We start from the raw sequence: 25823 nt of genomic DNA, 5'->3' as shown, positions 1-25823 counted from the left end.
CCTCGCGTAATTGCGTAATGACGTCGAAAGGTCACGTGTTACAAATATAAAACGCACATTTGCGGACCATTTTAAACAATAAACTGACACAAAGACATTAATTAGTATCATTTGACATACAACAACATCGGAACAGTCCTCTTTTCACACTTGTAACACTGGGGTGTAGTTTTGCATACGTCCTCCGTGATCTCTTGACGTGATGACGCATCACGCGAGGTTGCACGACCAGACGAGAAGTTATGGTTTAAAAGTGCATATTTTTTATTTTTCTTGTCAAAAATGACAATTGTTTCCTAACCCTAACCCTTATGCCTCGTTTGGGATCGTTTAGAGTCCTTTGAAACTGCAATTTTAAACTGCATTAAAAATGTTAAGTGTTGGGATCCATTAAAGTCTATTGAAATTAGAAAAATCCTGGAATGTTTTCTTCAAAAAACATAATTTCTTCTGGACTGAACAAAGAAAGACATCAACATTTTGGATGACATGGTGGTGAGTAAATTTTCTGGATTTTTTTTTAAGAAAATGGACTATTCCCTCAAGTCAGCATCCCCTCCCTTACTCCTCCTCTTCTTTTTAATTGGCTACTGGCGTTTGATTTGGCTCCACCACATGGGTGGAGTCTTTGTAATTATAGGCTGTTTCACACTGACTTGACTCCGCCTCAAGGGTGGAGTCTGCACACAGACACACCTCTATAAACTCTCCTGCCTCCAGACTGTTACTACACTCCAAGGCTCTTCGTGTTTGCTTATAGGACAGACAGAGCTCCTCCCACTTCTTTCGATTTGCATCGATCCCATCTACCATTGGTTGTAGCTTCCTATTCAACTTCGCAAGAGCCTAGAAAACACGTTTACTGTTATCAGTCAAGAAAATCCATTTTTTGTGACAGTCTGTGAAAACCCAGCTAAAACTGACCAAACTGTTGTTCTACATAAATTCATCTTACATTATACATTGAGTGAAAATATAAAACTTGAATGCTCCTAATCTTATTATTAGATTATGAGACTTTAGTCCGGATTTCACAGACACGGTCATATTTTTATCAGATTTTTCTGGTTTACCTCATATAGGGGCTTACAGATCCCATCAATCCATTCCAACTGGAGTACAGGAAGTTCATCTTTACGATTACGGTCAAAAATTGCCTGAATGGGAATCATTTGAACTTTTAGCAATAGGAATAGTGACACTATACACTGGAAAAAAATTATATTGAGGAAGTTTTATGTTAACTTAACAAGTTCAATCATTTCAACTTGTTTTTATGAGTTACGTCAACTTATCGCAAGCTAAAACTTAGGTTGAATTCACTTGCAAAACAAAGATGTTTTAACTTCATGCTGCATTTTTTACACTGTATGTACAATACAAGAATGTAAGAAGTGTACTTACTGCTGGTGTCAACTTTAGCTCTGATCTCTCTCTGTCTCCCTGTTCAAAAAATTCACTGGTCACCAGTTCAGCCACCTGGAATTAGAAACAGGAATGTGATATCATGCTGATCTTCACAGTGCCAGCAACTGAATTTAATTATAGAAAAAGGAAACAACTTATAGAAACGTAGGATATAATCTGTCTAACCTGTTTTGAGATTTCCCACGGTCGAGTCACAGCACCCAAGTCACATGCAGTCATCAGCATGGATCTGATTGGAAACATTTTAAAATCGCCAGTTTTCAACTGATCAATAATTATGCATTTCTGAGTATATACAGACTCTCACCTGAAGATTTCTCTGTGTTCCTCGTTGCTCCAACTGAACTGACCGGACAAAACACGCTCAAAGAATTTGGTTCTTCTCCTTTCCAATTGAAAACAAAGATGAACTGAATGAATGAACTGCATTTAGCATTGCATTTAAATTACTTATTTTGTGTTCTTGAGATCTCCTGATCTGAACAAAAGCTATTATGCACTTTCTGCCTCTGCTCAGAGGGCGCCTCTCTGTGGCCCAAGCAAGAATTACATGCACTAGTTATATTTAAACAAGACGATTTAAATAAACATGTCCTGTGGCTATGACATTAGTACTTACTTGAAGTACAAGGTGAGATCTGTAGACAAAATGGCCTGTTTCAACAGCTGCATCATGTTACTGTACTCTTTAGAGCACAGATTAGCAAAGATGTTGTGCCCCTGTGAAAGGAAGATGAGATTCATTTAGTCTTTTTCACAAAGTGGTAGGTCAAATCAGACTAATTTAAATATAAATAGATTTATTACAATAAAATATACTGAATATGAGTTCATTGCTGGTATGTACCAAGGAGGATTAGGGCCAAGATAAAATAAAATAAAATAAAAACATCTCGAGATTAAAGTAATTATCATGCGAGATAGTAGTAGATTAGAGACTAGTAGTTTTTAAGGGAAAAAATCCAAAAAAATAAAATTACAGAAATAAAGTCATAATATTCTGAGAATAAAGCCAATATAACGAGAATGAAGTCATAATATTTCGAGAATAAAGTCAACACTGTGAAAATCAAGTTGTGAGGTTTCGAAAAAACGGCCAAATAATGAGATTAAACTCGTAGCAATACAAGATTAAAGTAATATTTTGAGAATAATGTAATATTTTTACATTAAGATGTGTGTTTGGAGTGATGTGAACAAGCAGATCGGCAAAACAGATACCAAATTATATACCTGTCTTATTAATAAAATAAAATGAAAAAAGAAACTATATATTCCAGAAACCACACGACTTTATTCTAGTTATATTAACTTTATTCTCAAAATATTATTATGACTTTATTATCATTATATTGACTTAATTCTCTAAATATTATGAGTTTATTCCTATAATTTTACCTATTTTGATTTTTTTCTTTAAAAAAAAACCTAATATTTAAATCTTGTATTATAATGACTTTAATCTCAATTTTTTTTATTATTATTATTTTAGCTTGGTAGGTATGGATATTTAGGATAATACAAATAATTTGCAGTAATTAAGTGTATTGCTACAAAAATTGATTTAAGATAAAATAGGCTTATTAGTTTCCCTTCATCTGTTATCTATAGCCTTGCATTTATAGACAAATCCAGTGTCAAAAAATAAAGGTATACAAGAGCTTTTGGGTGATGGTTGGTATCATAAAGATATCCCATAAACATGTCCTAATATGTACCATTTAGGTACAGATATGTACCTTAAATCTTTGAAGTACCAAAATGTACATCTGATGTACTAATAGGCACCCTTTGAATACAAAGGTGTACTTTTTGAAAGGATACCGCCCCAGTGACAGCTTTTGTATCTTTAATTCTGAAAATGTTTAAATGAACCTAAAAAAATGTCCGTATCTAAGCCAACCATGTTTAAACCAGTGGTTCCCAAACTTTTAATTTTGCAACCCACTTAGATAGGTATAATAATACCGAGACCCACCAACATATTTTTAAATGTAAATACACTGTAAAAAAAAATAATACGAATGTGAAATCATGTGAAACTTACTTAAAACATTGCTGCAAAAAATATGCACTATATTTTTAAAGGGACAATAAGTAGGATTTACCCCCATCTAATGGTGAAATTGTATTTTGCATTCAGACGAATAGTGCTCTCTAGCGCCTCGCTTTTTAAAATGCGTGTTGCAACTACGGTAGCCGTTACGTAACCCAGTGCTTCTCAAATAGTGGGGCGGGACCCCAAGACGGGGGCTTGAAGCGACACCAGGGGGGGCGCGCGAGACCCAGAGGAAAATACTTTTTCAGGAAGTGATTTTTATTGCACTGTCACTTAAAGACATTACACCCCAATCACGCTGATAAGCCGCTTGAGTTTTTATTATTATTAATGATTATATTTAATTTAATTTTTCAGTATCAAATGATCAAAAAATATTATACTTTAAATAAGGATTGTTTTTTTCAGGCAAATTGATGCATTTTAAGTCTTTTTTGTTACAGACTAAAAAACAATGTTAATAAAGTTATTCTTTGTTGTAAGTTGATCGATATTTCTATTTTTGTGTTTTCTTTAATGTTAATAAGGATACAATGTTTTGCAGATGTGTCATTTTATAGACAAATTATACTATTTACAGTCGCTGCGGAGAGTTGGGGGGCGCGAAATGTTTACTTCTTCCTAGGGGAGCGTGACAGAAATAATTGAGAAGCACTGACGTAACCACTGATCACCTTGTCCGTTTTAGCTAGTTCACGTGTTCTGAATGAAAACGCGTTGTGGAAACGTGTTGGTAGGCTAGTGCTTTTTGTCCCTCTCTGCTATTATAGTTTATCAATACGGCGACACGATATGGATGCCTCCTTGGACTTACCCGTTCAATGTAAGTAAAGAGAAGTAATTCTAAGCTTACAAAGAAAAGTCAGATCACTGGCAGAGGTCATTTAACACCAACAATGACATATTTATGAATAAAGACATTGATTTTGATTAATGAAACACTTAAAACCCTACTTACTGTCCCTTTAAGTAAATTTAGTTAGTTTAGTTTTTAAATAAAATTAAGTTAATCCAGCCTTTATTTTTTTATAGCATATGAGGAAGTTTTGTCTTTTATAATTGAGTTTACATTTTTTTTATAAATGAAATGTAAGTAATTGCAGTATCAACATAACTTATGGTATATCATATCATAATAAAATCATTGTATCCAAGCAACTTTTGTGACCCACCTTATCCCACAGTTTGAAAACCCTTGCTTTAAACAAGCCAGCATGTTTTAGTTCTCTGTTAAACATAAGTAAAAAGTGGCACAATCAACCTAAAATATATTAATAATATTAAGTTTTGGAAATGCATCATTAAAATTTAAAATTTAAATTAAATTCAAATTTTATTAGAAATGCGATTTCCTGTCTTTGTTGAATTAAAGCCAGTCACTGCACCAGTAATCACTGCACACCCCAGAGTATCATTCATAAACGACATGTCTCCTAAACTCTTCAAACATGTTCAGCCTTTGTGATAGAAAGCTATTTCTTTCTCTCTTTGCTTCAGTGCAACTGACCCACGGGTGAAATCTCCTTAGCCCAGTTAATTGGTGTTGGTTAAAAAAGCTCAATGGAGTCCACAGCAAATCGATACACGGTTTGGTCATGATTAAACAGCTCAGAGCTAAAGCACCCACTTTATCAAATACTGACAGTCATTTGCATTTCTTCTGTCCACTGAGACATGTAAACTGGACAGAGGTAAAATGGCTCTTTCTGCAAATCTATTTTGGTGGGACACTATAATTCATCTGTTTGCTTGACAATCTGCTCATTTTCAAACCACTGTGTTGTTTACACTAAAAAACAGCCAGGTTATTTTTAATAACCCAGCATTGGGTCAAAAAGGGATGAACCCAACCCGTTGGGTTGTACAGTAATTTAATCCGGTGGTTTTCAAACTGGGACCCCCAGGGGGCCTCCAGGAGGTTTAGGGGGTCCCCAGAATTTTTTTTTTTTTAGAAAAAGCAAAAGAAGATTTGAAGAGTTTCGTTGCAAAACGAGATAAATCCATTTTTTTATTATGTTATTATTTTGTTTTATGGTGCTACTTAGCTGTATTTTTTAAGTTATGATGGTTTAAATCAAAACAAACCAACTGCAGTTGCATTGAAATTAATTGGAATGCACAACCAAAAAACGAGATTTCTGAACAATTAAAAAAAATGGTGGTTATCTCGTTTTGCAACGAAACTCTTCATTTGTACAATTTATTAATTTGGTGTCTATCTCTCATTTCTCTCACAAAATAATTTTTAATTTCTTTGTATCTGTCTGTGTGTTTCTTATTATTTTTAGGTGGGGTCCATCATATGTAGAGGTCCTTGACATCAAAAAGTTTGAAAACCGCTTATTTAATGGGTTGTTTTAACCCATTTTTGTGACATATAAACATTTTATTTATTTATGCATTTGGCAGACGCTTTTATCCAAAGTGACTTACAGTGCATTACAAGGTATACATTTCTTTTTCTTTGTTAATTTACTATCAGGCATTGTTTTGGCATTGTGAAAACTTGGTATAAGAACTTCTAATATTATTGCCTCGCTATGATAAATCGTTTTATTGTTTCCTAATTTTTTGCTTTGGATAAAAGTGTCTGTTAAACAAAATGTAACCACACAGTAGTATAACTTTCAATCTTCAAATTTCCCATCATTCCAACTTCATACCCAGACCCAGATGTCAAATAGACATCTATAAGGCAAGTCTCTGGTTGTCACCGTTCACCTCGCTCTGTAGAATCATGACTGCGTGATTGAAATGATGATGCTCAAGTGTGGCTGATGTTCCATATAACAGTGATAGTGCAGACCCAGACCTGCAGGACAAACACAGAGAAGATCAACAGCCAACATGTTATATTGCTGTACAAACACATGGGTACCACTAGATAGACTAAAGAGATTTTATTATGTCTTGGCTGACATACTATAGAGAAAAACATTTGCATAACACAATAATCAGGCTTATCACCTTTTTATATATTTAGTTAACAATAAAGGCCACACATACAATCACGCTTGATTAAATTTGATTTAATGTCAATTAGCTTCTGAGTAAACATATGACAACATGGACAGGTACATGTAGGTTGTTTGGCTTTACCTCATCCTTGAAAACAATTAATAAAATTAAAAAGAAATACAGACAGTAACTTAACATTCCAAAATCTTGTTCTGCTTATGTCATACTGAGCCTATGAAGGTTATGGTAGACAAAAAAGTGACTTAAAGGTGCACTGTGTAACTTTTAGAAGAATCTCTTGACAGAAATGCAATATAATATACATAACTATATTATCAGTGGTGTATAAAGACCTTACATAATGAACTACATTATTTTTATTACTTTAGAATGAGCCTTTTTTATCCACATACACCGCGGGTCCCCTTACATGGTTGCCGTCATGTTTCTACAGAAGCCCTAAATGGACAAACTGTTCTACAGAGCGCATTTCATCCCTACGGTGTCTCAAACGTTGATATGTTTGTCCTATTGGGGCTACCATAGCTTCTCTTTGCGTTTCGAAATTGCAATTGGTCGCGATCTCACCACTAGATGCCGCTAAAAACAACACATTAGACCTTTAATCAGTGTTGGGGAAAGTTACTTTTTAAAGTAATGCATTACTATCAGTGATGCGTGGGTGACCTGCGGTTACCTGCGGTTGCGAGTCATCCAAAACTATTTGTAATGATATTTGGGTCACAGTTGGGTCGTTTGAAATAAAGATGCCAGTTAACCATTTTAAACAATTACTACTTATAAAAAATGCGGGCCAGGGAGTGGGTCAGGTACATTATTTTTTTATTTTTATTTTTTTTGCGGTCCGAGTTGCGGGCGGGTTAGTTGAAAATGTCGGTCGGGTGCGGGTTGTTTATACATTGACCTGCGCATCACTGATTACTATATTAAGTTACTCTCCAAAAAAGTAACTAGTTGCGTTACTTTAGCCCTTTTCACACAGACATTACGTAAAATACACGGGAAAGGCATCCGGGATTTTTCCAGGATCCTTCGTTTTTTTGTTCATTCACATTGCCATGATTACCCGCCATCGGATGGTCCCGGAAAGACACGTGACCTATTGAAAGTCCCGCCCTCTCTTTTACGCAGCGTCTGAAGTTTGCATATTATATATTATTTCTCTCTCCAAGAACCACTCGCGTGCATTTTTGTTTATGATAAGATTATAAAGGAGCGCATGACGCGCCGTTCTAATGCTGGTGAATGATCTCAGCTTCAGAGTGGATATTTGACGAGCTCCCTGATTTCTGCTTTAATACAGTTTTCAGACATTTCTCATCGTGATTGTTTATATGCATTTAAAACCCGCATTTTGAGGAGCTGAACAATATATCTTGTTGGAATGACGCGCGGGTATTTTCGTTTATTATAGCTCAAATGAGCATGTGACGCGATATTCTTTTATGCTGCTGAATGATCTCTGTTTTAACGCAGTAAGTAATGAGCTAACTTACCTGATATCTGCTTCAGTCCAGTTTGCTGACATTTCTCGTCGTGAATGTTGTAAATCACTTATTTTAAAGAGTTGAACCAACTTCATGTTGCCATGACACGCGCGTCCACACTACAGCACGTGCGTCATTGTCTCATTTATCATTTCCTAATAACTGCTTCAATCTAGTTCGCAACATTTCTCGTGGTGAATGTTTATATGCATGGTATCTCTCGATTTAAGGAGCTGAACCATAACTTTTGTTGTGATGATGCATGCGTCCTCACTACGACACGCCCATTACGGCATTCTTTCGGCTTCTTGTTCACACAGAGGGTTACCCGCGTATCTTACTAGGTCCTCTTTCCGGCAACGATCCCAGAAGATTAACGGGACAAGTTTGTGTTCACACAGACGCTTGTCTGGCAATTTTATGGGTATTTTCTGGGACTAAAGGTCTGTGTGAATGGGGTTTTAGTTACTTTTCATGGAAAGTAATACTTACGTTACTTTTAAGTTACTTTTGCATTACTTTTTCTTACTTGACTGAGGCTTGATCTCTTTCAGGCCTTGCAGGTGTTTTTTATGACTGAGAAGTTCTGCATTCAGAAACTGTACATTTCCATCACAAAAATGTCGAGCTCTGGCCTGCCATCTCCGAACTGTTCCTGCTTAGGTGAGCATGCATGGAGTGCGTATTATACGTGACACTTTAATTCAGTACATTATTTTTTTTAATCACATTTATTAAACTGAAAAATAACTTGCATTACTTTTTTAAATATCTCAAATATTAATGTGTACATTTAAAACGTAATGCGTTACTTTACTCGTTACTTCAGAAAAGTAATATTATTACAAAATGCACGTTAGGCTACTTGTAACGCGTTACCCCCCCCCCCAACACTGAATTTATTGCACACGCACTGAACTTAAGATTGAATAAAGATTTTAGTTAAAAAAGTACAAATACAATATTTAAGCATACCGTATAATTTCTCGAGTTTTCATAGTGCTCATAAATTACTTAGGGGTGGTTTCCCGGACAGGGATTAGCTTAAACCAGGACTAGACCTTAGTTTAATTCGCAAATTTAACTAGTTTTAACAAACATCCCTTATTACAAACATTACTTGTGTGCATTATGAGGCAAAACAAAGGGCACTGAGGTATTTTAAGATATGTCAGTGCAAGTTGTTTTCAGTTTGGACAGCTCTTACATTTTTTTTAGTCTAGGACTAGTCTAATCACTGTCTAGAAAACCGTCCCTATATCATTTTTTTCCCTTTGTATGAAAAAAATTTGGTTACAGTGTTGGGTCTCCACTTACTATTCAATGTTAAATCAGAATCATGAAGCCTGATAAATCACGAACAACTGCAATATATACTTAACAACTTTCAATATACTCTTAACTCACTTGGCCTGAAAGGCATTGTTTGTTCCACGATGATCCAAATCATGGCAGAGACATCCGACCATAAGAGCCAGATTCTCAGTGTCTGTCAGCACTTCCTGAAACCCAGCAGTCTGAAGCACAAAAGAGAAACGTACATTAGGTTTAAAGGTTTTTTATGGAACCATTTAGCTAAAAATGGTTCTTGCATGGTATCATGTAGCAACTTTATTTGTAAGAGCATATGTGCATTTGTATCACTAGAGCGAATCAATAAAGGGAAAGTTCACCCAAAAATGAATGAGAAGAAATGAACAAAGGCTGAATTCCTTTAAAAAAGTATGTGCTAGCGTGTTTATTGATGTAATGACTCACTGTGATCATGATAAACATGCACTGCGACACATTGAAGGCGTGTCTCCAATTGTGGTAAGCTACAGTGCGGTAGTTCTTCCTGACGGTAAGCAGCCATCGGCACAGCACCTGAACCGGAGAGGAAGTGAATGCTGTATAATTTATACTGTATGATACAGTACTGCAGGACTGGTTAAAAAATCTACCATATAACCCAACACTCGATCAAACATACATAAGTACGCAAAGTTTCATTCATTCATCTCCCCAATTGAAGACCTTACCTCATAATCAATTTTAAATTTCTGTACGACACCAAGCTCCAAAAACATCCGCAGGGAGGCGGTGATCATGGCATCGTTGTCCAGAGAAAAGTCATTGAAGTGGAACTCATCGATCCCAAGCTCGCTGCTTAGGGGGATCTTAGCAGCCTGGGTAAAGACAGAGGACAACCTCAGTAACTCCAGTAGCCGGGCAATTAAACATAACAGAGTCTTATTCACTGAGGGCTTAAGAACAAAGAGTATATTACACCCAACCAGTTCAATTATTAATACTTCAACTCTCTCAAGCCTGGGACCAGCAAACCATACATTTCAGAGATACGTACAGGGCTGAGATGTTTTTCCACAGATCTAACGCTATAATGTACGAGTTTAATTCAAAGCTTTCATCACTTCTCTCTAAGGGGAAAGCACATCTTTGCTTGGCGTGCAACATTGCAGAATTTACTGTATCATGCAGGACAGCAAGTTGGATTGTCATATGCATATATTGTCATCCTCAATTAGATAATGCCATAAACTCTCACCTAAAGGATTATTAGGAACACCATACTAATACTGTGTTTGACCCCCTTTTGCCTTCAAAACTGCCTTAATTCTAAGTGGCATTGATTCAACAAGGTGCTGAAAGCATTCTTTAGAAATGTTAGCCCATATTGATAGGATAGCATCTTGCAGTTGATGAAGATTTGTGGTAAGCACATCCAGGTCACGAAGCTCCCGTTCCACCACATCCAAAAGATGCTCTATTGGGTTGAGATCTGGTGACTGTGGGGGTCATTTTAGTACAATGAACTCATTGTCATGTTCAAGAAACCAATTTGAAATTATTTGAACTTTGTGACACGGTGCATTATCCTGCTGGAAGTAGTCATCAGAGGATGGGTACATGGTGGTCATAAAGGGATGGACATTGTCAGAAACAATGCTCAGGTAGGCTGTGGCATTTAAACGATGCCCAATTGGCACTAAGGGGCCTAAAGTGTGCCAAGAAAACATCCCCCACACCATTACACCACCACCACCAGCCTGCACAGTGGTAACAGAACATGATGGATCCATGTTCTCATTCTGTTTACGCCAAATTCTGACTCTACCATCTGAATGTCTCAACAGAAATTAAGACTCATCAGACCAGGCAACATTTTTCCAGTCTTCAACTGTCCAATTTTGGTGATCTTGTGCAAATTCTAGCCTCTGTTTCCTATTTGTAGTGGAGATAAGTGGTACCCGGTGGGGTCTTCTGCTGTTGTAGCCCATCTGCCTCAAGGTTGTGCGTGTTGTGGCTTCACAAATGCTTTGCTGCATACCTCGGTTGTAACGAGTGGTTATTTTAGTCAAAGTTGCTCTTCTATCAGCTTGAATCAGTCGGCCCATTCTCCTCTGACCTCTAGCCTCAACAAGGCATTTTCTCCCACAGGAATGCCGCATACTGGATGTTTTTCCCTTTTCACACCATTCTTTGTAAACCCTAGAAATGGTTGTGCGTGAAATTCCCAGTAACTGAGCAGATTGTGAAATACTCAGACCGGCCCGTCTGGCACCAACAACCATGCCATACTCAAAAATGCTTAAATCACCTTTCTTTCCCAGTCTGACATTCAGTTTGGAGTTCAGGAGATTGTCTTTACCAGGACCACACCCCTAAATGCATTGAAGCAACTGCCATGTGATTGGTTGCTTAGATAATGGCATTAATGAGAAATTGAACAGGTGTTCCTTATAATCCTTATCATCTCTAGTTTGGCCAGATTTACCTTCAGTCGATCAACCTCTGCCTTGGAGCATGTCGCATGATAGGACAGCATCTAACACAAGACAACAAAAACAAGCATAAAGTAAACTACAGTATATACACAGACTGTAACACAAACAGCAAGCATGCATACTAATTTCTCCAGTGGTAGATTTATGCTAGAAATAAAAACACCAGCGAGTACATAATGAGTACTTTAAAACATTAAAAATCAATAAGCGCACAGAGATATGACTCACATCTAGTGCAACAGACTGCTTGGCCCAAGTCTTCTTAACCTGGTTATACATCATAGTGTTGTTAATGCCCAGACCACAGAAAATAACAAATGCCTGTAGAGAACGACAGAAATTGAAATTACTCTCAGATATGATTCATATAAACATCACCGGCTATTGCGTGCAATGATAAAATAAGCCTTTAATACGCTTATAAATATTTATTGAGTCATTTCATTTGAACATGAAGTAATACACCGAATACACAGTCACACCTCAAATAATCTTTGATCTGCATCATTAAAGGTTTTCCTGTCCAAGCGGTTTAGTATCTGGGCAACACCTTGTGAAAGTGAAAAATGATATTAATTTATTGCTATATTGCTGGATTTGTGTATATGCAGGTAAATGAGCATAAGGGACACACACCAATAATCTGATGGGTCCGATTCCAGATGGGGACACACAAAACTGATCTGATATGGAAACCGGAAGCCTGGTCTGCCTGATAAGGATACAAGTTGCATTTCAGTACAACAATTTGTGCATGTGAGACGATGTGTTTTCGATTTGTTTGTGTGTTCCGCTCACTTCAGTATCGAAGCGTGGGTCCTGACAGACGTCGCTAATGTTAACAGGCAAACCGGTAGATGCTACCAACTCAGCAATGCTGTTATTGATCAACCAGTCCGAGCACGACACCTTCTCCATGCTGACTTTGTCAAATGCACACACACACACTTATTCATGATGTACATTCATTGACAAGTGGTTCATATAAACACAAATAAAAAGATAATTTATATATAAAACTTTACATGAAATGGGTCATTCTCACCTGATGTCACGATCAACGCTGCACAGTGGAGACATGAGCTCAAATGTCTGGGAGAACTTCACCACCTGAACGTACAGCAGAACCGAGTGAAAGATAATCTAGTGTTTTAAATTTTTTTTTGAATAAACTGAGTTGGGATGACATGGTAAACTCACTGCTAGAATCTAAGAGTGTTATGGGTGGTTTTTAACAAATTGGGGCATGAACTCCAAAAGTGGGAGGTACTTCTAAGGGGGCAGGTATGGGTTGAGTGCCCTGTACATCAATAGGTGTGTTCGACTTTACAGACCGAGCTCTTTATGATTAGTCGCCTCACTGATGATCACGTGCGTTTCATGTTTTATCCAATCTTTAGTTCCACTAAGTAAGGAATAATTGACGACAATCCGTTGAATTATAAGAAAATAATGCACAACCAAGGTGGTATGCTATGCTTACACAGTGGGTGTGCATTATTTTCAAATAATTCAAAGAACCGAAGTCTATTATTTCGCTTATTCCACGATTACCACAAACATTGCCCTGGTGTCTGTTTTTAAGACATTTGAAAGGTTAGGTGTGCGGTTTACAGAAAAATTATCAACACCCATTTCTCAGCCAATCAGAATAAAGCATTCAACAGCCCTGTGGTATAATAGACATAAACTGACCTTATAACAGGTAAAACTTGTTAATATACCTGTTGTGCCGTGTAAAGACAAATCTGTTTTGGTAATTTAATAATGCAGGCTTATGTTTCCCATTATTTTCGGGCATAAAGTATAAACAGCAACTAAAATATTCAGTATTAACGGTTTCTGGTTGCAACTTTTATAGTTTTTTTAACAAATTCACCATCTATTTTACTTCATTCGCGATAAAAAAAAGGAAACACGGCGCACACTATGGCACGCAGCAGGCGGCTCCATCTTTAACTCCTCCCTTGACTTGACAAACCTCACTGATCAGTCTGCGCAGTGCGAAATGAACTCGAACACACCTATCGGTATAAAGGCGCGCCCCATTTTGGAGCTCCCTCCCTGTTTTTGAGTTTTCCGTCCCCATTTGGAGATCTCCAGACTATATCCTTTCTGCACTTTGTTAATATTTTACGAGATGGCTAATTTGAACAATTTGCATTGTATCAATTTGAATAAATCAAATTTGCACAATTTAATACTTTATGTTTCAGTCTGCTTTTGCCACATGATGTGGGGTTTAGCAGTGGAGTTAAGGGTTTGTGTCCTGTATTGCTTTTTTCATACGTTTTTGTACAATTCACAATTTACGAATTTATACAAAATCACCAAACATTAACCTTTTCTAGTGATATCGGGTTGGTTAATTCTTCAAATTTCTCACTCAGTATTTTTGCTTTGTTTTATAAAAATAACTAAACAATTTTACAATATATGTTTACTTATAGACCGTTTCATTGGACGCATATGCGGTGACGCGATACGCATCTGATCCAAAATTTACTTCCGGTTTTGACTAGTTGCTAAACTGAACTCTTGAACAAATACCTCGTCGAAAATAACAAATGTCTTTGTTTCCTAGGTAATTTATCTGTTGTTTATTTTGCTTGTTATATAAATAAACTATGTTTAAAATACTTTGTTTTTATTTATTCTTGGCGGAGTTTACAGAAAGTTACGTGTTTACCACAAAAGCTGCTTGTTTATGTTGTTACTGCTGAAACCTTCTATAGGTGTCGATTTCTTTTACCGCCAGTAGGGGCTCGGCACAACGTCAAGCAATGCTTAGGTTGCTTAGCAACTGCAGACGCTACAGGAGCACCCAAGAGTTTGGCAAAGGAGGAAAGCAGCACGGTCGAGTTTTCCCACACGATTTTAGACATGAAATGTGAAGCACCCCTTACTCAGCTGTAGATATTACAACTCGCGAGGCCGAATTTCAAAGTTTTTTGAGTTTTAAAGAGTTTTTGATTAAAATGAATCTGGTGTTTATCCATGGGTGCTCAGCCATTTCAGTGGGTGCTTGAGCCCCGGAGCACGCACGGGATCGGTGCCTATGCTTCTACTTGAGTAGCAAAATTATGTAACATAAAAAAATTAACTTTAATCTTTGTTTATTTCATTTTAACTGTCGAAAAGTTGAAGGCAATAAGGCAATAAACACTGATTAAGAAAATGATTTCTTGCAAAATATAACAAAAATTTGGATAACCTAGAAAAGTACACCACTTTTTTTAAAGGCTTCTGGTCAGGTTTATCATCAGTCAGGTTCATAACACAAACTGTGTGGATGTAACCTGAATATTAATTACACATTTTATAACCCTACACTGTAAAACATGATATAAAATCAACCAATATTTTTGTTACTTTGACCAACAAATTAGGTTAAACAATTTCAACTTGTTTTATAAGGTATGTCTAATTATCACTAGTCAAAACTTAAAATAGTAGGTTGAATTGACGTGCAAAACCAAGTTGTTCTAACTTAATGCTGCATTTGTTTACAAGTGTAAGAATGAGAAATAGTACTAGTGCTTGCCTTAGGAAACAAAGGTTAAGGGAGAGAGTCTATGAAAAACACTTATTAACTTGGTTAAGAAAGTTGGAATGAATTGAGAAAAAAACATGTTTTAGGGCAAGAAAAGACTGATCTCACAGGGGAGTTGATGTCTTCTAGCAGAAGAACCGAGCAGCGCTCGCACTGTAACAACGTCAGTGCGCGCTGCATGATCTTCCTCACAATCTTCTCCAGGTCCGTCTGCTCCTCAAACAAATCATTCACCACCTCCAACAGGGCCTGGAGGAACAAAAGCAGCAACTTGGACTGTATTCTCACAACACACGCCTTCACACATCCTCAAGCTTTGATTGGTTTGGCTTGTTAAATATTTTAAACCTTCAGACCTGAGGATTGTAAACAAACCAAACAACAGTACCTGAGGTGTCTTGAAGCTAGTAGAGAGGTCTAGAGGCAATATTTTGAAAAACATGCAGGTCTTGACTCACCCTGCTCCTATCATACTCCTTACGGGATTCAGAGAAGAGTTTGGCATTGGAGATCGATATTCCGCAGAATGGCAAATACATTTGCAGCACCTGTAGAGAGAGTTGGGAGATACTTTGAGAGATTGAGTCAGAGTATCGCGTGAGATATCGAGAGGGCAAATAATAGCACTTTAAGAACCAGAGGCACATTACAATTTCGTCTTCTGTATTTCTAGAGCATTTAAAACAGCAGAATAGCCTGTGTATTGTAATAGTGTATGCGAGGCATAATAATAATGAGAAACTCTCTGTTGTTTAAAAAGAAAGTGAGGGGATGATATGTGAAAGTACAGGCTGACTGCTATTGAAAACAGTGTATGGAAAGTTCAGTACTGATCCTACAGTACAGATTTTGAATGTAATTTCTAACTGTTAAAGGTGCATTGTGTAACTTTTAGAAGGATCTCTTGACAAAATGCAATATAATATACATAACAATATAATCAGTGGTGTATAAAGACCTTACATAATGAACACTTTTATCTACATACACTGCGGGTCTTCTTAGTCGCCGTCATGTTTCTACAGTAGCCCTAAATGGACAAACTGCTCTACAGAGCACGCTTCGTCCTTACGTTGTCTCAGAGGATGATATGCTTGTCCGAAGCTTCTCATTGCATTTTGAAATTGAGGTTGGTGGCAAGTCTAAAAGCGCAATACACCTTTAACTTACATCATTAACTTACAGCAATAATGACCTTTATTAATGTTGGAAATGCCTAAGTTATGTGTGTAATTTTTATTGTTTTATTAGTGCTGGGCAAAGATTAATCGCGATTAATCGCATACAAAATAAAAGTGATTTTTGGCATCATAATATATGAGTGTGTGCTGTGTGTAATTAATACTTATATATAAATACACACACATTCATGTATGTATTTAAGAAACATTTACATCTGTATATATATATATAAATAAAAAAGATATATAAATCTGAAATGAATATATGTATGTGTGTGGTTATAATAATTACACACAGTACACACATATATTATGCAAAAAAAAAACTTTTATTTTGTATGCAAATAATCACAATTAATCTTTGCCCAGCACTATAGATCGCTTGATGTTCATGTCCAGAATCACCTATTACATCTTTAAGTTTATAGAAGTATCATAACTACTATCAATTGCAGACTGTGCTTTCAGTGTCTGAGTGATTCAAACTTGAATCTTACATATGCTGGACATTTAGTAAAATTACGTTCTGATCTGAGTACAGTGGGCAGGACTTGTGATCTGAACTGTTGTGCTCCCCAGGTTTGAGTCTAGGATGCGTCATTACCTCATTAAATTTCTGCACTCTTTTATCTGCTTTCTCGCAGCTCTATCTTAGGTGCAAACTCATAAATAAAATATTAAATGTGATGTATTATCCTCTCAAGCAACAAAGGTGAACGTTTAGCAAAAGAGATTGTAAAAGAAAAGAAAAAGCTCCGGATTCTGATTCACGATGAGTCACAATAAAAGGTCAATTTTAAAGGGGACATATCATGAAAATCTGACTTTTTTATGTTTAAGTGTTATAATTGGGTCCACAGTGCTTCTATCAACATAAAATGTGAAAAAGAACAAGCCAGTAACTTTTTTTTGGTAAACCATTCCCTGCAAGCAAAATAGATCATTGAAATTTGGCTCCCCTTGTGATGTCAGAAGGGGATCATTTTGCTAACACCTAAAACTTCACATACTCTGGGGACACCAAAGATTTAATGCTTTAATGCAGAGAGCTATGCATGCAATTTTTGAGCTAAAACTTCACATGGTGATGACCCACTGAAGAGCAATACAAAATGAGACCCAAAATGAGAAAACAATAAGGTTTCTATTTCTTCAGGTATTTTTGACTTCTCATCACAGATGTATTTATATTCCTTCTGTAAACCCTGTCCAATCATAAAATAGAACTTGTTGAGAAACTAAAGAGAAGCAAAAAATATGATCTAGCCTTAAATTGTACGGTAAATGAAATTGTACGGTGTGAAATAACCTCGGAGCTCCAATTGGGTTGTGCTTTTGTTCTAAGGTTATAAGAAAAGACCTTGAGAATGAGTCTGTACATGGCTCATGAGTATTTTATCAGCTATTCCAAGACTCCGATACTCAATAGGTACAGTAATCACTACTTTCGCTCCACTAATGCAAGTATACTAAGGTGTTAATTCTCGGATTTCTTTTGATTTACCATTGCAATTATCTTCACACTTTAAAGTTTCATTACCAGCATAACTTTGGGCACTGTAGTAATGGGCACCTGAAAAATAAAACGGGCATAAATCCAGTAGATGGAGCAGCAGGAAGTCAGTGGCTTACCTTCTCATCATCTTCAGTGAATGGAGTTCCACTGGGGTTCCTGTTGATGGCCTGAACTACACCAATGACCTCACCATCACTGTTGCGTATGGCCATGCACAGAATGGACTGAGTCTTATAGCCAGTCAACTTGTCAATTTCATCACTGAAACGATGATCCTGCACAATACACAAGAGGCAAAAAAATTGTGTTTGGATGTAAATGACTAATTCAAATTTAACAACCCTTGGATCTGGGATTTAGGTTTGGTGGCAAACTTGTTTCAACTTTTTTTCAGCTTTTAGGTGGAAAAAACATCAAACATGAACTCATTTTACATATAGATTAGTAAAATAATGCATTCATCGCATTATTGGTCGTCTCTGATTTTTGTGTATCGGGAAAGAAGGACGTTGCATGTGGCCGCGTACGCACGATCGTTGCGCGCACTTGAAAGGAGAAAAGTCAGTTGTCATCACAATATCTTCATGGCATATTTAATCACCGAATATAAAAGTACTGTAATCGCTGCATAAACTGCAACAGGTGAATGTTTAAACCCAGTTGGAATATTTAAACACTCCATTGCACTTGATGACCAGGAGTTATGTCCAACTTTGGAAAATAGACGTCTTTCTTTATTCAAATGCATTATCAAAAGTGTAAGCACTAAGCAAGCATGTTGCAGTAGTGCTTTTAAGATCAGCTTTGAAAATAATTAAAGGAGGATTAAGTCAAGGCCCAAGTGAATAACTACTGTAATCAAAAACAAGAGAGGATCAACAAAATATTAACTGTATAATCACGTGCTCTGTTTCCTGTGAGCTTTTTCGCTTTTTGTACTGGGTAGCTATATTAGAACCAAACCTATTCCTGATACAATTAGCCTTTTTGGACAAATAATTGTTCAAATAAATACCTTAATCAAGTTGTATTTTCTCATTTTGTTCCAATTCAAATGAGATTATTAAAATTACATATCATTATAATTTACGGAGAGTTGATTTAAAGTTTACAGCCTCAAATTATACCTCATATGCGTTTGGTATATTGACTGTTTCTCCGTGTTCGGCTACATAGCCTATGATGCCTTTCCCCCACGGAACCTGCACCTCATTTGAGTCAAGGGTGCTCGAGGAGGGTCGGACCGTCGTTCCCGAGTGCACGTCAAAAAACTTGGACACGAGGATCTTCTTATGAGACGGACCCTCGACGAGGAAGAGCGAGCACCTGTCCGCGTTCACCATGATGCACACATTGATGAGAATTTTGTAACTCAGGTTGGTCATGTCAAGCTCGTTAGAAACGTCTTTTACGAGCTCGAGGAAAAACTCTCGCTCGTTGGACTCCTTGAGCCGGTATTTGTAGTCAATAGCGCTTGAGGCATACTGAGGCACGTTCACTCTGGACTCGAGGAGCGCGCTCAGGATGTGCGCGGTGGTCGGCGGTAGCGAGCTGGCTTTCCGCAGGAGCGCGCGCCGTCGCATGCTCGAATGGGACCCGTGAGCCGTGAGACTGACGTGCTCGTCGTAGGTCCGGTGCGCCGTCATCGCTTTGGACCGTGCAAAGTTCCTGCGGAGCTCCATGTGAGACGATCTGCGCCTCAGTCCGTCTGGGTTCGTGGGCCAAAACGGATCCCTGGCGACTCCGCGCTTCTCGTCCACCGGAGAGGTTTTGGACGGCTGGTGCTCTTTGGGCCACCTGCTCAAGGTGTCACTTTTTCCTTTCCTCGTGAGATATTCCTCAAAAAGCTCGGGATGGCAGTCTAGAAATGCCTCAACGTCCGAAAAATCAAAAGTTGTCATGTTGATATAGGCAAGCAGATTTTTTAAAATGCGGGTCTTGCGTTTGGACCTACAGTAATCCTCACCTCGCTGAACTGATGCGCTTCACACATCCATACTCCATCTGCTGCTCTCCAGCTTTCCACCACGCACACGCGTCTTTTATGAGGCTCGCAGAGTTTACCAGTGAAATAAATAAATATGTGTATGAATGACGATGCTGAAGTACAATAAGCAGATTGTTCAGGTAGGTTGGAACTTGGGAGGAAGGATCTCCTCTGGGCTAGTGGCCCAAATTAACTTAAAAAGCAATCGAGGACATGCAAGTGTAAGGCATATTCAGTGTATGTATATTCATGATGTATTTGTATACTTCTTTTGCTGAGTCTACTGGAAGTTTAATTAATTCAGTTTTTTTCTTTAAGCTTCTTTTATGTCTCATGATAAAGAGTGTGCGTGAGAGAGGGAGAGAGAGAGAGAGAGAGAGAGAGAGAGAGAGAGAGAGACCTGCTTTTATTTCAAGCAGCACTAATAAGCTAAAGGCTTTTGAAGTAGCCCCAGACTGCTTTTATTTGTCATTAAAGAAGCCATTTTATCTATATACATGTCCACAATATGTAAATGCCAAGAGGATGAAAAGTCAAATTTACATTTTGTTTGTCTGAAAACCTTCAATGTGAATTTAATGTTCATCCCTGTACATTTTATAGTTTGGAAATTAGTTTCTGACTATATAAATCTGCACTCTATAAAAATGTTGGGTTATTTTCAACCCAGCATTGAGTGAAAAAGGGACGAACCCAGCTGTTGGGTTCAACTAACCCAGAATGGGTTTGGTATGGTCCCAAGATGTCACAGGGGCAGCACCCTTTAAAACTGTGCTAATATGAACCATTATGTACTTGTGTATACATTTGGTTCCAATATGAACCTCTGAGGTACTAAAATGAACTCTTCTGTAGGCACAAAAGCGTGCTTTTTGAAGGCCAGGGTGCATTTTTTTCTGACAGTGTATTGTAGCCTCCAATTGAGAATGTGCATTGAATACTAAAGGTGGTATAGACAGGCCAAAATGTAGAAAAGGCTTTGGAAATTTTATTGAGACTATTTGATTCTAAGTACAGTAGGAATTCATTTTTTCATCTGTTTCAGTTCATCACTGCATGTCTCCTTTTTGAATAGTTGTCATTTTGCTCAAAAACCCACACAGACCTTCACTTCATCTGAATAAAACATTATGTGTTTGTTCGTCCGCTTTCATTTTAACTGAACTCTCTCTCTTTGGATTTGCTTTTATGCTGTTCAAAACCCTGCTTTAATGTTTTTCTGGCATAGCTGTGTATTAGGTCTGCTTTGAAACAATATTTTCTATCAGCTTATAAGCTCAAAGTAATTTCTAAGATCCACGCAGTGCGTGTTCAAATGTTTACATACACATCAATATAATTTAGTTACGCAGGTCGGACATTTTATGCCTGAATTACAACAACTTCCAGTGTCATGGTGAAACATCAAACTTTGCCAGGCCACCACGGACACACCTTTAAACGAAAAGTCAAGTTCTTTACAATTTATCATCGCAAAGTCCTTTTTTTATCTGTCTGACCAAATAAGATGATGATCTAATTAAAATTCTATGAGCAGAAAATTTGGCAGGCCGCCACGGACACACCCTCCAACGAAACGTCAAGATCTTCGCAATTTAGTATCGCAAAGGCCTTTAGATGACACAAACCAAATATGGTTTTAATCTAACGAAATCTGTAGGAGGCGTTTGTTAAAGTACGAAGCCCAGAAATGGCAAAATTTGCCCTCAAGCTACATAGAAAATTCAAAATGGCTGACTTCCTGTGGGGTTTAGAGCTTGGCTCCGAGATACTTTTTTGTAGGTCTTGGGGTGATACATGATCCTACCGCAGTTCGTATTTGTACATGTAACATAGCAGGGGTGCTGCTCTTTGGAATTTTTGTATGTGGCGCTCTAGAGCCATTTTTACACCCCCAGGTCTGAAGCCTATATCAAAAAAAAAACTTCACCATATTTTACATGTGTGCAACATTTCATGACTTTTTGAGCTTGTTTAGGATGTCAAAAATGTGATTCATTTAGCGATATTTGTCGAGGCCTCTACTGACACACCCTTTAACGAAAAGTCAAGGTCGTCGCTATTTATCATCACACAAGATCTTGAGATTAGACTGATGATATATTATGTTGATATTGTGAAATCTCTAAGAGCAGTAAGTCACAGCGTGAAACATGGTATTTCCTGCTACCTCTAGGTGGGGCTATGTATGCACGAATTACAACAACGGACACGCCCTTCAACGAAAAGTCAATATTTTCGCAATTTATCACCGCAAAGGGCTTATGATCAGTCTGACCAAATATGATGATGATTTGATTAAATCTCTAAGAGCAGTAAATCACGGCGTAACACATGGCATTTCCTGCTACCTCTAGGTGGGGCTATGACCGAAGCTGAATATTGGCATGGAAATGTGTTCAGGCCAAGACCTTTATCAAACGTGTGAAGCGTGGGTCAGATTGGATATTGTATGCCTGAGTTATAACAACTTCCTGTTTCTGCCACAGACACACCCTCCAACGAAAAGTCAAAAGCTCTGCAATATCGCAAAGGCCTTTAGATGACACAGACCAAATATGATGATGATCGGATTAAATCTCTAGGAGGAGTTTGTTAAAGTATGAAGCTTGGAAATACCAAAATTTGCACAGAAATCACAGAGAAAATTAAAAATAGCAGACTTCCTGTGGGTTTTAGAGCCTGGTTCCAAGGGACTTTTTTGTAGATCTTGATGTGATAGATGACCCTACCAAATTTCGTATCCGTACGTTTTTCGTAGCAGGAGGGTTGTTCTTTTGAAATTTTGCAGGTGGCGCTATTGAGTCATTTCTACACGCCCACTTCTGAGGCCTATACCACATGTACATTTTCGTCACTTCTGACGTGTGTGCAAAGTTTCATGAGTTTTCGAGCATGTTTAGGCCCTCAAAAATGCGATTCATTTCGGAGAATTTTTTTTTTGGCATAATATATGAGTATGTGCTGTGTGTAATTATTATGTATAAATAAATACACACACATTCATGTATGTATTTAAGAAACATTTACATGTTTATATATATTTATTTATATTTGTATATATTCTATATTAAAAAAATATATATATATAAGTAAAACAATTCTGAAATGAATATATGAATGTGTGTGTGTGGTTAAATATACACAATAATTAGACACAGTACACGCACATATATTATGCAAAAAATCACTTTTATTTTGTATGCGATTAATTGCGATTAATCTTTGCCCAGCACTAAAAATTTGATTAATTTATTCGGGTCAATGGCCCGAAATTCAGCTTTTTTCGTGCCTTGAGCATGAATGTCTTTTTGTGTCACTCAGCATGAATTTTTATAAATAGTTTTTAAGTTGGGGTTTGGGTTAGGATGTCTAAAACTGTAACAGAAAGTAATTCCAACCCCAAGCAACAATCGTAAGAAAATAAAAAAAACAATAAGAAAACAATACATAAAATGCCACGAAAATGAAAGTCACACTATGGATACGCAAAACTATTTATAGCAATTTGTGGTGGCATTGAGTTTGCAGCACTTGGACCTTAGCGCGCAGTAACATCATCACTCCTGACTACTCCCCCTCTCGCTCAAATTTCCGTCAATATTACTGCGCCGAGGTTGAAGTGCTGAAAACTAAGTGCTCTTCACCATACAATACAGTTTTCATTTTTTATCTGCTTAAAAAATCGTAACGCTTTATATTGTGCCACCATACTTACTCGTAAGTAAGTAAAATATTGAAAAAACGGTGGTGTTTTCTTTTAAAAGAACCAGGAACCCAACTGCCCATTTAGGAGAATGGAAACAAAGGTGTAGAATTAAAGGAACAGTATGTAAGAAATGTATATCAATTAATCATAAAATGGCCCTGGTATGTCACTAGACATTAAGAAATCATTTTCATTTCAAATACTAATATTACTGACAACAGTGATGTGGCCAGGATATTGTCATTCAAAAAGTGGAGTTGCAGCCCTCAACTGATGTTTATTTTGTCATTTTGTGTATTGGCCACCAGTTGTGTGATTGCAGTACCAGCTTTAGCCACACGTTTTGTAATTGCAATACCAGTTTTGGCCACAATCCTACATACTGTTCCTGTAAAGTAAAATGTGGGAAAATAAAAGCACGAAGCATGAACACATGTTACAGTGCACCCGATAAACACCCCAAAAACAGCCTGTTTACCACCCCTTAAAAATATGAAGTCAATCCAGCTCCAATCCATTTTATGCATCAAAGCTCGACTTAAAGGTTAACCGTCTAAACTGTTGCATTTTAGCATGAACCTGTTGATACTCATTAGTTAGATAAAACACTGCTGCAGTCAGATGCCCTGTTGGCCCACAGCAGCATATTTTGACACAGGCTAATGAAACCTTCTCTCCATAGTTGAGTATTAACAAGCAACCAAGGGAGCAGAATGTCGGCACTACATTCATAATACAACAGTAGGAAATGTAATACAGGAACCCTTCCAAAGGGAAGCATGGTAATTGGTTACTGAACTTAAGCTTGGTGTGTGCGTATTAAATCCCAGCCTTTCTAGAAACCTTTGACAAGAGCCCGGGAGGATCCCAATTAAAGGTATAATACTGCATATATTGCTCAACACAGCTTTATAAATAAGGCCGGTCAGTGGAAACGCTTGGAAAGCAATTGGTTGTGTGTTGGACGGGATCCAGTATATTGACCTGGTGTGTTTTGATTGAATGCTAAACAAACAAATGTTCATGCTAAGATCGTGAACTAAGTTATTAAAACAACAGGGTTGAACAAAATGTGTAGACATTATTTATTTTTAATAATGTTCACAATAACACTGAATAGTGAAAGTGACACTTACAGAACCATGGACAGCTCTCCATATAGTTTTAAATAGAGAACACTGATGATTTCAATCACAACACAGTAAAAAAAACGCTTTAAAAAAAAGTTGGTTTAACTTATAAAAGTAAGTTACCTGGTTGCCTTTAAATTATATAAGGTAATTTAAATAAAAAATATTAGTTGACACAAAATAACTCATATTTTTAAGTTGAATTAACTCAACATTTTAAGGCAACCAGTTAACTTACTTTTTTAAGTTGAACAACCACCTAAACATCCTGTGTGTAGACTTTAACTTGTATTGGGTGTGTGTGTGCTATGACTTCAGTTCGCTGCTGTAACAAGAGACGATTTTATTCTCTGCAGTAGCCTAGATCTGTGTCTTTGATAGCCTGGTCTGGTTTCAGTCTCTTTATTGAGTTCAAGCACTGGACTGTGATGGCTTTTTGCACTCGCAGGCCGATCCTCAGCAGACTTCACATACAGAGCTGTGATTGCTCTCTGGGGACTATTGATTTCTTGCATTATTCATTAGGAATAAATTACCTTTTGAATTTGCATAATTAGCTTTGAGTGTTACAGTTAAACCCTACCAATGGGAACTGAAAGCAGCCTAATTTGTTCAAAGACAATTTTTGCATTATATTTGAAATTTATACGTGAGATTAAAAGCTTAATGCTACGATTAAGTGGGATCTGACAGCGAGATCTAACAAACATTTGCATCACCGAACCCCTTAAACACAACAAAGGGGGCAGTTTGGCTTCCATAGTGATGGTGCTTGCTTGGACTTGGATAAGGTGACGCTCTTTGGTTTCATGTGGCTGTTTGTAGAATCAACATTATGGTCAATCTAGGGATTCAAGCCTTCGACGACAGTCATGACTTGCGTGGCAGTATCCTCCTGTCCAACATCCATAGTCCTTTGATCCACCAGAGCAGTGGTGAGCACCTGCCCGGGTTTCGAAATGTGTGCCAGGACATTGATCAGAGAAGCTGTCGTCACCATACAAAC

General features: G+C 37.4%; 1 protein-coding gene across 3 annotated transcripts in view; it reads right to left on the bottom strand.

Moving 5' to 3' along the window:
- pde11al (phosphodiesterase 11a, like) overlaps positions 1-20494 on the bottom strand; it is a 38187-nt gene extending 17693 nt beyond the window's left edge. Inside the window, exons 1-20 of one of the 3 annotated variants that reach the window (XM_055211780.2) lie at positions 19119-20494; positions 18108-18266; positions 15753-15842; positions 15403-15543; positions 12787-12851; positions 12540-12660; positions 12378-12453; positions 12224-12291; positions 11970-12062; positions 11732-11782; positions 9975-10121; positions 9712-9819; positions 9361-9470; positions 6209-6299; positions 2048-2148; positions 1736-1813; positions 1594-1657; positions 1405-1479; positions 1074-1157; positions 697-846 (exon numbers count right to left, since the gene is read on the bottom strand). In XM_055211780.2, coding sequence (XP_055067755.2) covers positions 697-846; positions 1074-1157; positions 1405-1479; positions 1594-1657; positions 1736-1813; positions 2048-2148; positions 6209-6299; positions 9361-9470; positions 9712-9819; positions 9975-10121; positions 11732-11782; positions 11970-12062; positions 12224-12291; positions 12378-12453; positions 12540-12660; positions 12787-12851; positions 15403-15543; positions 15753-15842; positions 18108-18266; positions 19119-19892 — 2646 coding nt within the window. In that variant the 5' untranslated portion in view covers positions 19893-20494. Of the gene's footprint in view, positions 1-523; positions 847-1073; positions 1158-1404; positions 1480-1593; positions 1658-1735; positions 1814-2047; positions 2149-6208; positions 6300-9360; positions 9471-9711; positions 9820-9974; positions 10122-11731; positions 11783-11969; positions 12063-12223; positions 12292-12377; positions 12454-12539; positions 12665-12786; positions 12852-15402; positions 15544-15752; positions 15843-18107; positions 18267-19118 lie in introns of those variants that run through there. The other 2 variants (XM_055211779.2, XM_055211781.2) reach the window with 2 other exon arrangements.
- Positions 20495-25823: the final 5329 nt, after the last annotated feature.

This window comes from Misgurnus anguillicaudatus, chromosome 10, assembly GCF_027580225.2.
Source record: "Misgurnus anguillicaudatus chromosome 10, ASM2758022v2, whole genome shotgun sequence".
Classification (NCBI taxonomy): domain Eukaryota; kingdom Metazoa; phylum Chordata; class Actinopteri; order Cypriniformes; family Cobitidae; genus Misgurnus; species Misgurnus anguillicaudatus.
The sequence above is the reverse complement of the archived record's forward strand: the minus strand, read 5'-3'. Positions and strand labels throughout refer to the sequence as shown.